The sequence below is a fragment of the Mustela nivalis genome (genome assembly GCF_964662115.1).
Source record: "Mustela nivalis genome assembly, chromosome: X".
Taxonomy (NCBI): domain Eukaryota; kingdom Metazoa; phylum Chordata; class Mammalia; order Carnivora; family Mustelidae; genus Mustela; species Mustela nivalis.
The window spans coordinates 40,942,779-40,959,795 of record NC_139040.1 but is presented as its reverse complement, the minus strand read 5'-3'; the positions used below and the strand labels follow the sequence as shown (position 1 = coordinate 40,959,795).

The 17,017-nt window shown below is 35.0% G+C and overlaps 1 protein-coding gene across 4 annotated transcripts in view; it reads left to right on the top strand.

The window, feature by feature from the left end:
* The window catches only part of NRK (Nik related kinase), a 134,937-nt gene that overhangs the window by 105,579 nt on the left and 12,341 nt on the right, over positions 1-17,017 (top strand). For 3 of the 4 annotated variants that reach the window (XM_082717419.1, XM_082717418.1, XM_082717417.1), the window contains exons 19-24: positions 1,111-1,447; positions 4,897-5,080; positions 5,537-5,692; positions 8,529-8,672; positions 11,184-11,342; positions 15,769-15,869. In XM_082717419.1, coding sequence (XP_082573545.1) covers positions 1,111-1,447; positions 4,897-5,080; positions 5,537-5,692; positions 8,529-8,672; positions 11,184-11,342; positions 15,769-15,869 — 1,081 coding nt within the window. Of the gene's footprint in view, positions 1-1,110; positions 1,448-4,896; positions 5,081-5,536; positions 5,693-8,528; positions 8,673-11,183; positions 11,343-15,768; positions 15,874-17,017 lie in introns of all 4 variants that reach the window. The other variant, XM_082717420.1, reaches the window with a different exon arrangement.

The following is a 17,017-nucleotide window of genomic DNA, read 5'->3' as shown; positions in this document are numbered from 1 at the left end:
CTAACAGAATTATTTTTGGAATTCTGCAAACTGCTATAACTAATTTCAGTACTTAGTCAATTTTATCTTCTTACATAGCAACTGCCAGAAGTGGTAATATTTAGTGAAGTGATATTTTTGGAATGCCACCAGTTGTTTGCCATATATATATAGTTTCTATCTCCTGCTCTAAACAGGCCAGTGTATTCTTATTTGTATGTACATGGTTTATATTCAAAATGTTCTCAAAGAAGATTACTTAATATAGTAAATGTTTACATTTGTAGAAAAATGATTAACAGTGGGAGAATTGTTTACTTTATAATATTGAAATCCATATATTGTTTTGTTAATCTTCAAATGTTATTAGGTAGATATACATGGCAGAACTTACTACAAATTATTCAACATTTTATTCTTTTTTGTCAATTAAAAAAATCTACCAGGAATTTAATTGTCAAGTAAATTTGCTTTTAGGATTATCATAGGTACCTGGATATGTTGTCTTTAATGCAAAAAATCATTGTGACATTTGGTAAGGTTGCTGTTTCAGCAACTAAATAAATGACTATCTTATCTTAATGAGATCTATATTACTGAATTTCCTGGTGGTAGTAATAGAAAAATAAATGGGATTCTTTAGCAAAGTAGTTAATACACATGTTAGAAAATCAAGGCCCATGTTAAAATTAACAGAAATTAAATAAATTGCAAAAAATAAGTATTCAATTATATTGTGGTTGTGCCAGAAATAGGGGCTTAATCATTTATGTGGCTGTGAAGTTGCAAATGCATGTAGTCTATTATTTAAGCAACCACCCCAAAATAAAACATGTTTTTGCTGCTAGCCTAACACATGTTCCTAATAAAATATGCAAGCTCTCTTCCATCTGCAATCCATGTGCAGTCAGGAAATTGATGGTGGCTATGGTGTTAATTCAGTATTTAAGATTGACAAGATATAGGGGTATTTTTCTTGTCCATATCATACCAATAGTGTTCACATAGAGCAAAAACATTCCTAGAGATACTACATATGTATCAGATACATCCTAATTCTGTTTTATTTGCTGACTTTCAAATGTATTTTTGTTCAGTGGCTTTCTATCATTAATTGGATCTTGTTATCAGAACAAGCTATGACAGAGATGGAAGCTGCAAGCAAGATGGTAGAGATGGAAGTGATGGTGGAGAAGAGACCTGCTGCAGCTATGGAAGTCAGAGAGTCAGTAGAGACCATGGAGAAAATGTAGCCAGTGGGGGCAGTGTAGCCATTAGAGACCATGAAGAACTTGGAGCCAATATAGGCAATGGAAGAAGAGTTAAGGAAGTTAATGGAGGTAAGGGAATCAGTGGTACCAAGGAAGAAAGTGGAGCCCTTGAACTCAGTGGAGGAGAAAATTTGTCAGAGACAGATAGTCAAGGATTGGAGAGACCAACATCCCACGACTTTGAACATCAACAGGAGGTAATGCACCATTTGAAAAGGAGAAAAAAAAATAAAAAGGACAATGAATTCTTCTCTTTGTAAATTTATTTTTTTCATGTGATATGTCACATTTCCAGTCATTTCAAATATATTTTTAACTTTTAACCAAAGCCTTAACCATTTTAATTTATAGCTGTAGATTTTAACTTCTTCTCATTTGGATGGTTCCTATTTATTTCCAGGGACAAAATCTCTTTATTATTGAGATTACACATTTGAGGTAGTGTCTCTTAACATATACAATTTATTTTTCTGGGAAGTTATCATTGTAAAATTTACATAACAGAATTTTCCATCTTTACTACTTTAAGTGTACAATTCAGTGGCATTAAGTACATTCACAATGTTGTACAGACATTATTACTACTCACTTCTAGAGCTTTTTCATCATCCTAAACAACTAAATAATTAACTCCCTATTGTCCCTCCTACCAGTCCCAAGTAACCTCTGTTCTACTTTCTAAGAACCTTATATATCCAGATCACACAATATTTGTCCTTTTGTGTCACATAGCATAATATTTTCAAGGTTCAACCATGTTGTAGCAAGTATCAGAATTTTCTTCCTTTTTAACGCTGAATAATATTTTATTGTATGAATATATCACATTTTGTTTATCCATTCATCTGTTGATGGGCACTTGGGTTGTTTTCGCCTTTTGGCTATCATGAATAATGTTGCTGTAAACATCGGTATATAACTATGTGTTGTAGATTGCCTGTTTTCCATTATTTGAGCTATTTACCCAGGAGTGGAATACCTAAATGTAGAATTGCTAGACTGCCATTGTTAGATTCTATATTCACTTTTTGAGGAACTATTAACACATACAGTTTAAATGTAAGTAACATATTGTGTTAGGCAATGATTTTATCATTCAAAAAACATTACTGACTTTATAAATGTGCTTAAAATATTCAAATAGTATCCAGTTTAGACTGTATCTCATTCATAGCAATTTTAAGTATGACCTGATTAGATCTCATTTCTGCCCTTAGAGATTTTATATTGTCACTAATGCTTTTTTCAGGCCTAGCTATTAACTTCATGATTGCTACCCTGAAGTCTATTTCTGACATCTTGTTTATATCTAAACTGTGGAAGGAGTCAAGATGCCCTTCAACAAATGAATGAATAAAGATGTGGTCATATTTACATTGGAATACTACTTAGCCATCAGAAAGGATGAATACCTATGATTTGCTTCAACATGGATAGAACTGGAGGGGATTATGTAAAGTGAAATAAGTCAAGCAGAGAAAGACAATTATCATATGGTTTCATTCACATGTGAAACATAAGGAATATCGTGGAGGACCATAGGGGAAGGGAGGGAAAACTGAATGGGAAGAGATCAGAGATGGAGACGAACCATGAGAGACTCTGGACTCTGGGAACCAAAATGAGGGTTACAGAAGGGAGGGGGGTGGTAACCAGGTGATGGGTATTAAGGAGGGTATGTGTGGTGATGAGTACTTGGTGTTATATGCAACTAATGAATCATTGAACACTACATCAAAAACTAATGAGGTACTATATGTTGGCTAACTGAACACAATTAAAATTTTTTCTAAAAAAATACTCAAATAGTTTCACAGGTGCTAGATCAATAGGAATGGTCATAAAGAATATTTCCTAGGGCATATGATATTTGAACTAATTCTTGACTAATAGGGAGTATTTGAATATCTGAAAACACAGGTGAGATTCTGGACAGAGTAAATAATGCAATTTACTTTCCTAGCCTGCTACCTATCAACACAAACTGGCTTACAAGATGCCAAGTTCCTTCATGAATTAGTGCCCTTGTGTAAGCTGTTCCCTCTGTCTATAAGGCTGTGCCCTCTTGTATTCTCTGCTTGTTTAGTCATTCTCATGATACAACTCATATATCATCTTTGACTTTTCAAGATGGAATTATATTCTCCTCCATTATTGAGCATTTTGCCTATAGTTTCATTTTATTACTTGTGACATAGTATTTGGTTGTTGACTTGTTTTTCTATCATACTAGATTGTGAACTCTTAAAAGGCAGGCAGTAGGAGCACCTGGGTGGCTCAGTGGGTTAAGCCTTTGCCTTTGGCTCAGGTCATGATCTCAGGGTCCTGGTATCAAGCCCCACATCAGGTCTCTGCTTGGCAGGGAGCCTGCTCCCCCCCCCCCCCCGGCCGGCCTCTCTGTCTACTTGTGATCTCCCTTTCTGTCAAATAAATAAATAAAATCTTTTTTATAAATGTGGGAAAAAAGGGCAGGAACTATGTTTAATCTATTATTGATTACTTTACCCACTCACCCAATCCCAGGACCCAACCTAGGACTTGGTTTATGATAGATACAATAATTATGGAAGAAATCAATGAAGGAAGGAAACATCCTAAATAGTTTCCAATGGGAAAGCAGTATGAGTGGGAAAGTCTCTCTCTCTCTTTCTCCCTCTCCCACCCTCCCTCCCTACTTACCTATCTTAAAGACTTTAAATCTGGATGTCCCATCACAGTCTTCATACCTCCCCCAGTATCTCCAGTGATTGCAAGGAATGTTTTTGATATTTAGGGAGTGAGTAGACATTCCTCTCATTTTAATTTGAAAGGACATGTTACCATACAACACTTTTGTGGTTGGAAAGTTCATAAAAACAAGTCTTTGACAGGGCAGCACAGTTCTCTCAATGTAAAGAATCACTGTTTAGATGCAAATAAATGCTTATCAACAGACAGTCTCACCAATAAAAGTTGGTATATTTTTCCACAAGATATGGCATCCCACATAAATTCTGTTAAATTTTGTGGCTTTTATCCTTGAGTTTCTTCTATGTAAGTTAATGGAAGCCAGCTAGATTTTCAGTGAGGCAGAGTCACACCCTTAAATTTGTGTTGCTTGATTTTTCCATCTTTAGCTTTGTCATTTGACAAAGTAAAATTGATACCCCCAACTCTGGTAGTTTTTTATCTTTTCAAGTGGCTGTTTAGCATAGCATAGCATAGCGTTTGAAATCAGACTTTGGCTTCAAACTCTGGTTCTCTGGTTCCCCTACTTTATCTTTATGATTTGAATAAATTATTTAGCTTTGCTAAGCTTTTGTTTCCTTATAAGTAAAATGGAGATAATTACACTTACTTTTTAGGTTGTTGTTAAGGATTCTAGTATATAATAAAAATTCCACTAACATTAGGCCCCAAATTGCACATCTTGGGATTTTAAGCTCCTTGAATTTTTCCTTTGACATCAGTTGTTTCAATATAGGTTAGTTCTCTCTCTTCTGATAACATTGATGAATTCATATGATAAATGTGGATTTTCAAAGGATGCAGAATTATAGATGCTAAAATTTTGCATTCTGTTTTTCAAATGACCTCTAGGCATATTGTATTTCTTTCACAGCTAATCACTGAATGAAGTCAAAATTGATTTTCGATCTTCTTTTAGGAGCCTGGTGGTAGAAGCGAGGCCTCAAATGCCATTGCCTCAGGTGCTGCACTTGCAGCACCTGATGATGAGAATAACAGCATGGACATATCAGAAGCATCAACACAATCAGGTTTTTCTGCCAGCCACTCTTCTTCCAATGGTTCTGGGAAAGCTGCAAATGCTGACTTTGCCAGCGCCATCTGTAAGTGCATTTAATATAATCTCCAAATGCTGCAGTCCGTTCACACATTACAGTGTTTGAACACTGGTTCATGGTCAGAAAAGAATGAAATCATTCTGATATTTAATTAACATAAATTCAGATGGGTACATGCTTTAAAAGGTATGCTCTTCACTGAGGCTTTATGGTACCTGAATTTAAACTAGAATTGAGTAATTGAATATCTCATCTGGATTCTCTTCTGCAATCTTATCACAGTAACTTGAAATATATTCATATTCAGAAATATATTTTAACCATCATGATTTGTGTTATTTGATGGTTTAGGAGTTATAGAAATGATACGTCCAGTAAAAATAAAATACAGTAAAGGAAAAGAAACTTTTCTGGGATGTCTCTTATTTGTGGAAACATTCAAGTACATATGGTATATACACTAGTAATTTCTCTGAGTATCTTCCCCTTACTTCTTCACAGTGTATGCTGGATTGGTGGAAGCACCTGAGAAACCACCTAAACGACCCTCTGAAGTCAATGTTAACCCACTATATGTGTCTCCTGCATGTAAAAAACCACTAATCCACATGTATGAGAAGGAATTCACTTCTGAGATTTATTGCGGTTCTTTGTGGGGTAAGTTTTGTTTCTTAAAACTGAGTTGTTTTTAAAAGAATATATTTTTTATCAATGCAGCAAACTTGTGAAAAATCATAGATGTAAAACACTTATTACCACATCATTATAAAACAAATAAAAATATACATTTAAAGTAGCTAATATGTTCCTTTTTTTTTACTGATTTATTTTCACTCAGGGCAGTTTGGTGTTTGAATTTGCACTTCCTTCCCTTTTTACTGTTTTTCTTTTTAACTTGAATAAAACATAAAATTGGACTAGGTTATGATTATTTAAAAATTTGAGCTTAGTGGTATGTCTGGGTGGCTCAGTTGTTAGGCATCTGCCTTCAGCTTGGGTCCTGATCCCAGAAGCCTGAGATCAAGCCCCACATTGGGCTCACTGCTTAGTGGGAAGCCTGCTTCTCCCTCTCCCATTCCCCCTGCTTGTGTTCCCTCTCTTGCTATCTCTCTCCCTCTGTCGAATAAAGAAATAAATCTTTAAAAAAACTGAGTTTAGTATTTTTACTTTAAGATGGTGTGTAGCATTTAATAACTAATGAGGTATTACAGGACCTATTTCTGTATGTTCTTGTTTTTTAAATAATTTTGTGGATTTGTAGAGAAAGTTCTTTCAATAATGTCTCTTTTGTAATGTTTCAAGTTCTTATCTAAACTCTAGTTAGTTAACATATAGTGTCATATTAGTTTCAGGAAGAGAATTTAGTGATTCATCACTTATATATAACACCCAGTGCTCATTACAACAATTTCCCTCCTTAATGCCCATCACCCATTTAACCCAGCCCCCTACCACCTTCTGTTAAGCAACCTTCAGTTTGTTCTCTTTTATGGTTTGCCTCTCTCTCTCTCTTTTTCATCCCCTTATGTTCATATGGTTTTTTTTTTCTTAAATTTCACAAATGAGTGAAATCATGTTTATCTTTCTCTGACTGAATTATTTCACTTAGCATAATACTCTCTAGCTCCAACTACATCATTGCAAATGGCAAGATTTCATTATTTTTGGTGGCTGAGTAATATTCCTGTGTGTGTTTGTGTGTGTGTGTGTGTGTTTATACCTCTTCTTCTTTATCCATTCCTTGGTCAATGGACACTTGGGCTATATCCATAATTTGGCTATTGATAATGCTGCTGTAAACATTGAGGTGCATGTAGCCCCTTGAATTAGTATGTTTATATTCTTTGGGTAAATACCTAGTAGTGCCATTTCTGGATTATAGGGTAATTCTAGTTTTAACTTTTTATGGAACCTCCATACTATTTTCTAGAGTGGTTGTACCAGACTGCATTCCCACCAAAAGTAATAAGAGGGTTCCCCTTTCACCAAATCCTCACCAACATCTGCTATTTCCTGTGTTGTTAATTTTAGCCATTCTGACAGGTTTAAGGTGGTATCTTATTGTAATTTGATTTGTATTTCCCTGATGATGAGCGACGTTGAGTATCTTTTCATGTGTCTATTAGCTATCTGTACGACCTTTGATAATGTCTTAACTTTGATAGATTTTTTTTCAGTCCTTTACTCTAGAAGAATTATAACCATATTAGTAGGGCTCTGACAATATTTTTCCTCAAGCCAGTGTGAATCATAAATGAAACAGAATAAATAAATGGGAGGGAAGAAATTCAAAGTAAATGCCAACCTCTGACTTGCAATTTCATAGATTTTGCTTACTGCATGTTTGAACAGAAGACAGAATTTTAAATTAAAAATAGAGCAGTGTAGCAAACATTATAGCTATATGATTGAATAACTTAGAAAAAAATATGTTACTATCAAAGTTACTGTATTGTGTCAGATAACAAGAAAGCAGAGTTTACCGCATTATCATTTCAGTCCATCAACTACCCAGAGATCTAATTAATGTCTAATAATTCATTTTTCTAACTCATGGTTTTGTATTTTGAAAAATAAAAAAATTGCAGTCAAAATGGACTGTATTTTCCCCTCCCTCTATGATTCCTCTTTGAGAGTAAATGCAATTCCTAAATCTGCAACAAGTCTTTATTTAGAGAGCTGGTAAAGGACAGAATAGAAAAATGAAAGCAGAAACACTTGTCTTTTTTCCTTATATCTTTGAAATACAAATAGTCTCCAAGCAAAAGGAAAACACTGAAGTGCTCTCCATTATATTACTTGGCTACATTTTTCCTATGTCTCAGGTTATGGGGAAAACTCCCACAGTGGTTTGAAGTATATTATAATTTATCTTAATCTTCTATTTCAGCCCTTTCATTCAATCTTTTTAACGGTGTTTATATTTGAATGAATAGAGCCAGGAGACAAAGATCAGAATGTAGGAATTTAGATACATAAAAGTAGGAATTACTTTCACAGGCAGGTACTTTGCAATGTAAGTTTTTTAATATATGCATGAACAGACTCACCCAATTTAGAAATAATTTTCATATAAGTACTGTAAAAGCATTAAACCCTTAGTTATAATTAAGAATGAGGAATCAACCAAATTGAATTATTCATATTCACTAGACATCCTTTATGTTTAATGGTAATTTTCAGAAAGGCTGACTGATTTTTATAAAGTTTAGGATTCCACTATTTATAAAGTTCTCCTTTTGAGATGCCACGCCAGGCACCAGCCAGTAGAAATATTGCCAGAAGTTATTGTCTTCTACATTTTAATGTATTTCAGAGAAATTTGTTTTATTGGTAGAGTTCATTGTTACACAGTATGAGGTTAACATTAGCCTAAAGTGATATGTCATCTTTGCACAGACCAGCACACTGTAATTGCAAAAGTGCTAATATAAATTCAATTATAAAAATATAATCCTAACTAATATAGCACCTTCTTTTTATATGCAAACAGGAGTGAATTTGCTGTTGGGAACCCGATCTAATCTGTATCTGATGGACAGAAGTGGAAAGGCAGACATCATTAAACTGATAAAGCGAAGACCATTCCGTCAGATTCAAGTTGTAGAGCCACTCAATTTGCTGATTACCATCTCCGGTTTGTTTAAGAACTAAAATTAGCTAAGTAATTATGTAGATTAATTAGGTTCCAAACTAGGCTAAAGACTTTCTTAGGTAAAAGTATTCATAGGAAAGCACTTTAAATATAACCTTAAATTGGGACACCAAACTTCCCTACTTATGTTTTCTTATCTATTTATAGTTTTTTTTTTATTATGTTCAGTTAACCACTGTATAGTACATCATTGGTTTTTGAGGTAGTGTTAAAAGATTCTTAAGTTACCCATAACACCCAGTGCTCATTGTAACACGTGCCCTCTTTAATACCCATAACCCTACTACCCCTTCCCTCAACACCCTCCCCCTCTGAAACCCTTAGTTTTTTTCCTGGGGTCCATAGTCTCTCATGGTTCATCTCCTTCTCTGATTTTTCCCCCTTCAGATTTCCCTCCTTTCCCCTATGGTCTTCTGCACTAATGCTTATATTCCACATATGAGTGAAACCATGATAATTGTCTTACTTTGCTTAACTTACTTCACTTAGCATAACCCCCTCCAGTTCCACCCATGTCGATACAAACGGTGGGTATTCATCCATTCCGATGACTGAGTAATATTCCATTGTATATACAAACCACATCTTCTTTACCCATTCATCTGTTGAAAGATATCTCGGCTCCTTCCACAATTTGGCTGTTGTGGCCATTGCTGCTATGCACATTGGGTGCATGTGCCCCTTCTTTTCACTACATTTATATCTTTGGAGTAAATACATTGTAGTACAATTGCTGGGTCATTCTATTTACAGTTCAAACTAACTTCTCACACTCCTTTGGTGTCTGGATATTTGATTGTGATGCACCTCACCTAGGTTATTTGATAAGAGAAAAAAACAAGTCATTTACATCTTTCAGGTCTTTTCTGAGTGTCCACTTGCAATTTTACAACTCACAATTTCACCCACCCATGTGCAGATGACCACATCCATCATATACTTTCTTGTAATGTGTTAGAAACAACAAAGAACAAAGTAGACAATAATTGGACAAAAATGAAACTCTGTTGTCCCTGACAGCTCCATATCATGAGTATCTACAGACAGGATTAGTAATGAGAATAGATACCCTTCCTCCCACATAGTAATTGAACTTCTTAGTTTTGGTCAGCCAGAACCCGAATCTCTGAATACGAGAGAGCAAATAAACAGATGTTAGTAATAATTGTCATTAGTAAACATTACCTGGTATTAGAAAACATTAGTACTGAAGTCAACTATAGGCAAAAGACAACTGACAAAAGGATAGAAAAGTTAAAAAAATGGTTTAACTGTAGAATAAAATGATGCTAATTTAAAGTTATTTATATGTGTTTGTGTGTTTCCTGTCTATACCTAATAGCTATATGGCACATTAATTAATGATTTCGTATATGCCTAAAAATTATTAACTTTGCTTTAAGTTTTGGTTAGGGGAGAAAATCCTGTATAGATTTGCTAAAGCTTCATGATTTTTTATCATGTTTCATTTTATTCATTTATAATTGTTTGAGGTACACAGATGTAATATTTAGATTTTGAAAACATCTAGGTGGCTTAGAGACTGCACATCTGGATAAGATCTCTTTAATTTTTATCCAGCTTTCTCTAACCCAAATATGCCCTTTTTAATGCTTAAATTTTTGTCAAATGTGGATTATTTTTGCATCAAATAATACTGAGAACATCAGTGTAGAAAGATACCTAATAGTTTAGAGTGCAAATTTATTCTACCACTTAAGATTAGAATGGAAATACACATAGATGTCGGAATTCTAATTTTGCTTTAAAAATGTCATGTAAAAACATATATAAAATTAATCACATAAGTAATAATCTTATTGTTGGGCCTAGAAATTTTGTAACAATAAACTGTAAAAAATGAATACAAAGTCACTACGTATGAAAACAAGTGTGTAATTCGATGGCTTGTTTTTCCTGAAGGAATTGTAAGAATTTGCTGGGGTTTACAATTACGAAATTAACAACAAAGATAAATGTGATTGAGAAAAAAATAATAAAGCTTTTATTTTTTAAGTGTGATGGAATGAAAGAGCACAAAGAGACCCTTCCCACTAGCCCCGTATTCCTAGCAGTCAATAAATCAGACGTCCGTCTCATACATACGTACTACCAAGAACAGCTTCTGGGTCTCCGAATTCCAGAGGGATCATGACTTAGATAAAAGTCAAAGTATGAATGAATGGATGGTAATTCTGTTGCTGTACCATCGCAGTCTTATCCTGTCCCAAAGAAGTATTTTACTTCTCTTCAGACAGGCACATAAGTAGCTGATAGGTATTTTGACTATCTCTTGGAAGTGAGAGGCTTAGAAAGACTTTGCTATCATATTTAAAAACTCTGAAGGGAAAAACCTAGTAGTGTAGTTTTTTCTAAAAGTGCGTTCTACTTTAATGAGAATATTTAGTTAAAGGACCAAATACATTTATTGTTTTGTTTTTCTAATATATGAAAAAAATAGACTGAATAAAAACACTCCATCTTATTTATCAGGCCATAAGAACAGACTTAGGGTGTATCATTTGACCTGGCTGAGGAACAAGATTTTGAATGATGATCCAGAAAGTAAAAGAAGACAAGAGGAAATGCTAAAGACAGAGGAAGCCTGTAAAGCTATTGATAAGTTGACAGGATGTGAACACTTCAGTGTCCGTAAGTCCCATTTTATGTTTACTGTAGCTATATAAAGTTTGCTTTCTTTCAGTTAGTGAAGTACATTATTGTGAGAGGCAAAGTAGATAATGAAAATAATTTGCAACTTCCTATACAAAAATGACTGAATTTCACTGAAACAATTTCTAGGTCCCCCATGCCACCATCATAGTTGTTGAGAAAATATCGTTTAACTTAAAAAGCTATTGAAGTTTGGTTTACTTTCTCACCTTTCTCCCCTTCCCAGTCACTCATTGTCCAGATAAATTGATACTTCTTTCTTGCTTTATATAACTCCAACCATATAAATGTTCTTGATGCATCTTCAATAACCCGCAAGGAGATTCATATGATATTATCTTTCCTTGGAACAGTTGTAAAATAGAATTACATAATCATTCCACTTTCTTAAATTGGAAAATTTATCTTAATAGTGACCAGGAAGCTTTGCAATGAATCTGAAAGAAAATTCTTCTGTGGTCTACTGGCTCTTGCTCCCACTGTCAATATTTATGGGTATAATTGCTATGTATTTTCTGTCTAATTAGTGTTTTTTCTTATGTTCTGTTTACAACCATTCACTACAAAATGAAGTCATAGCTCCATGGTCTCAGAAACTCTCATTTGTCAACAACTAGAAAGTGGTATTATCCCATTCTATTCTGTTTCTGAAGCAAATCCCCTCTATTATCAGCCTGTGTTTTCTTTCTTCTTTCCTTTTCATTAATTATCCCTTCAGACAGAGCCACTGGCATAGGTAAGAGATAGTTGGAATCATATAATATGAGTTTTAGCAGGTTATTGTTATTCTGACTGATCATTTCTGTTTTGCATATAAGGGCTTTTCCAGAATAGATTTCTGCATCTGTGTATATAAGTAGTCATACACCATTAAAAGGAGAAACGAGAACCCAAACAAACCAGGAATTAAATAAGTACACTACTTTCTTCTAGTTTTATGTATCACTGCTCTCCTCCAAATCATATGTATTTGGTAGCCAAAGATGAAAGAGTTCCCCAGATGTTAAACAAGGAGTTTATGGGGGGCGCCTGGGTGGCTCAGTGGGTTGAGCCGCTGCTTTCGGCTCGGGTCATGGTCTCGTGGTCCTGGAATCGAGTCCCGCATCGGGCTCTCTGCTCAGCGGGGAGCCTGCTTCCCTCTCTTTCTCTCTCTGCCTGCCTCTCTGCCTGCTTGTGATCTCTCTCTGTCAAATAAATAAATAAAATCTTTAAAAAAAAAAAACAAGGAGCTTAGGTAGCAGAACTACCTGCATCTTATTAACTTGTAAATTCTTTTAATTCAGTAAGAGTTTACAAAAATGAATTACAATAATACCTTACAAATCTGTGTTCTTGCTAAGGAGATGGACTAGTTAAGATGTGTTTTCCTGGCTGTCCCCATTCTAGCCTCCCCACCTCTTATAACAACCAGAAACTTTTGTCTACTGGCAGGTGAAACAATAGCATCTTCATACAGTAAGACAGCCATGTACTCATACTTGCATCGAGTTTTCATAGCCTTTCAAGATCCATAAAAGAATTGATTGATACCAATTACAGCCATGTATTAAAATTATAGGAAATGTTAGTTTAACAGAAAATTTCTTTGCTTGTTGGAGGTTAATTTATCATGCTTCTTTGACCGGCTTGGTGACAGTGTAAAAGAGAAAGATAAAATAACTAGAATCAGAGAGAGAGAGAGAGAATATGAATAAGAGAAGGGGGATAGAAAGAGAAGCCTTATATTTGGTCTCTGATGAAATCTGACTAGAAAGGACAGAAGCAATGTTTCTGCCAAGGAAGAAGGCTTTTGGTACAAAATATAAATCTAGCAAGTAGGCCAACATATTCCATAGGAATCAGAAAGTCTATATGAGAGAAAGCATATACTTCTTATTCTTTTTTCTCTTTTCTTTTTAAAAAAACACCTGCATTGGAATAATTTATATATCAAAAATGTACCCATTTAGAAATGTACAATCCATGGTTTTTAGTATGTTTATGGAGTTGTGTAAACCATTATCATATCCCATATTCATTATCCCAAAAAGAACCCCCATAGCCATTAGCAATCACTTCACATTCCACCCTTCTTAATATTCACCTTATTCTCCTCACAGTCCTAAATAACCACTGATCTACTTTCCTTGGCTCCATTTTTTTTTTCTTTTCTGGACAGTTTATTTAAATGGAATCATATATGGTCTTTGTGATAGACTTCTGTCACTTAGTATAACGTTTTCAAGGTTCATGCATGCTATAGCCTGTATCAGTACTTGCTTTTTTTACTGCTGAATAGTATTGCATTGCATAGATACACCTTTTGTTTATGCAATTTTTATATATCCATTGTTTATATATATTTCCTTTCTCTTGGATAGTACTGCCACACTGTTTTTCAAAGTGGCTGTGCTATTTTCCATTGCCATAAGTATGGAGACTCCATTTACTCTTCATCATTGCCAACATTTGTAGATGTCTGTCTTTTGATTCTAGGTATCTAAGTGAGTGTGAAGTGGCATCTTATTGTAGTATTGATTTATATTTCCCTGATAGCTAATGTTGTCAACTATGTATGTATGCATGTATGTGTCTTCTACCTATCTATCTATCTATCTATCTATCTATCATATTTTGGGTATTGAGTTGTAAGCATTCTATATATTCTGGATCCTAGGAGCTTATCAGATATATGATTTTCAGATATTTTCTCCCATTTCATAGGTTGTCTTTTCATTTTCTTGACAGTGTCGTTTGATACCCCCAAATTTTAATTTGGATGAAACCCAATTTATATTTTTTTTCCTCTTGCTGCTTATGCTTTTCGTGTCAAATATAAAAATCCATTGCCATGAATATCTATCCCTATATATGCCATGAATATCTACCCCTATGTATGCTTATCAGAGTTTTATAGTTTTAGATCTTTGACCCGTAGGTCTTTTGCCCTTCTGAATTAGTTGCCGTATATGGTGTGAGGTGAGAGGTCCAACTTATTCTTTGTATGTGAATATTCAGTTGTCCCAGTGCCATTTGTTGAAAAGAGTATTCTTTCCCAACTGAATGATCAGGATACCCACTGACCATAAATGTATGGGTTTATTTGCAAACTCCCAGTTTTAGTCTCTTGATCTATGTATTTATCCTTATCTCAGGACAACACTCTTTTGATTGCTCTAGCTTTTAGTAAATTTTGAATTTGGGAAGTATGAGTCATCCAACTTTGTTTTTCTTTTTTCACAATTATTTTGGCTATTTGGGGCCTCTTCCAATTCCATGTGGATTTTAGGATCAACATTTCCCTTTCTGCATAAGAGGCCATTGGATTTTAATAGCAATTTCATTGAATCCATAAATCATTTCGGGTAATACTCTCCCGTTTTTGAAATACTGACATTTTTCTTATTTTATTTATTTAGTGACTTAAAGCAAAAGTGATTTATTTTTTTCTCCCAAGTCTTTGAGCTGACCAGGGCTCAGCTGAATTTTTTAAATATAGTTGATACCTAATGTTACATTAGTTTCAGGTGTAAAACATAGTGCTTCAAATTCTGTGTTTTATGCTGTGTTCATCACAAGTGTAGTTAACATCTGTCGCCATACAATATTATTATAATATCATTTATCGTATTCCTTATGTTGTACCTTTCATTTCCATGATTTATTCTTTCCCTAACTGGAGACTTATATCTCCCACTCCCCTTCACCCATTTTGCCCATCCTCCACATGCTTTCCTTCTGGTAACTATTAGTTTGATCTCTGTATTTATAGGTCTGATTCTTTTGTTTGTTTATTCATTTTGCTTTTTAGATTATACATGAAGTCATAAGTATAAGTCTTTCTCAGTGTGACTTATTTCACTTAGCAGAATACCCACTAGGTGGGGAACCTGGGTGACTCAGTTGGTTAAAGCCTTTGCCTTCAGCTCAGGTCATAATCCCAGGGTCCTGGGATCGAGCCCAGCATCGGGCTCTCTGCTTAACAGGAAGCCTGCTTCCTCCTCTCTCTGCCTTCCTCTCTGCCTACTTGTGGTCTCTGTCTGTCAAATAAATAAATAAAATCTTAAAAAAAGAAACAATACCCTCTAGGTTCATCCATGTATTGGCCTCTTAACAATGTTAAGTCTACCCATCCATTAACAGAGGAAATCTTTCCATTAATTTAAGTCTTCTTTAATTCCCTTCAACAACGTTCTATGGTTTTCAGTGCATAGAGTGCTCTTAAAGGCTAATACATACACTTCATAAGACTAGATAGTCTTGTCACCTTTTGGGGGGCATCAAATTGAAAGTAAATAGCTTTTCTAAAAATATATGATCTGCACTCTTATGTTGTAGTTATGATATTTTTCATGACTAACACAAATACTACAGTGTTCTTGTTAACTCTGTGGCATTGTTACTTCTCTGTATTTTATCATTGTAGTTCAGCATGAAGAAACAACATATATTGCAATTGCTTTGAAATCATCAATTCACCTTTATGCTTGGGCACCAAAGTCCTTCGATGAAAGCACTGCTATTAAAGTAAGTGGTCTCCTCCTTCTTTGGATCATATGGTTTTCTTTTGAGAAATTGTAAACAGAGCAATATTTTGAAATATAGTAGCAAAAATGTATACCATTCTTCTACAGTTAATGTAATGTGACTATACCATGTCAATAATTATCATTTAACCCTTTATTAGATAATTCACAGGCACACAGCAAGGGAGAATGTGAGGGAAATCCTTGATCCCTCCCCTTAAAGGACCTCCCTGCCAGCTTCTCACTCCCAATTCCCGTAGTCAACGTGAAGACCTCTTCTAGAGCCCCAAACACAGCCTTTTGGTGCCACCCCAATGACTTGAAGCTAGAAAGTCCCTGTTCTCTCTTAGTGGGGGGTGGAGAGCAGAGGGAAGGTAAGGAAAGGTGTGGCAATGGTAGAAGGGGGATCCCCATTGGAAGAGGAATGAGGGAAGAGGAAGACTTTGCTCTAATTACCAGGGCTACAATAGATGGGGGTGGGGAGGAAAGGGAAGGGCGGGTCTATATTTCTTCCAAGCTGGAACTCTAAACACATTTCTCTCCAGAACTATTACAAGGAATGGTGGTTAGGCTTATTTGGATTGCCAGTAATATTTCCACCTTTATTATGGTTTAACTGAACTTCTATGGATCAGCCTCTTAAGGTAACCAGTTGGTGTCCTTAACAGTTAAGTTGCTAATGACTTTTTAATCTCATCTCATAAGCTGGGGATTCTTTTTATCTTTATTATTTTTAATAATACTCCAGAATTCTATGTCAATAGGATTATTTTGTGTTTATTCCATAACAGTGAGGACTGATTAATGAACTGGGAGCATTATATAGAGTCCAGTAACCCCTAATCTGGAGTGTACATCAAAATAATCTGGAGCATTTGTTAAAAGTTTAGATGTCAGACCCAACCTCAGGCTGAATTAGTAGGTCTGGAGTGTGGCCTGGGAATCTATATTTTTAGCAAATGTTCCAGTTGGCTTTGAACTAGTTGGTCCATGGACAAGTTTTTACAAAGCACTGATTAAGGACACGTCACGATAGACTCCAGCAAGGTATTTGTGATATATTTTTGTATCTTAGATCAAGGTCTGCTTACATGCTATATTTTGTAGCCAAAACATCACATGTATGCAATAAAGATGGACTAATTTTTA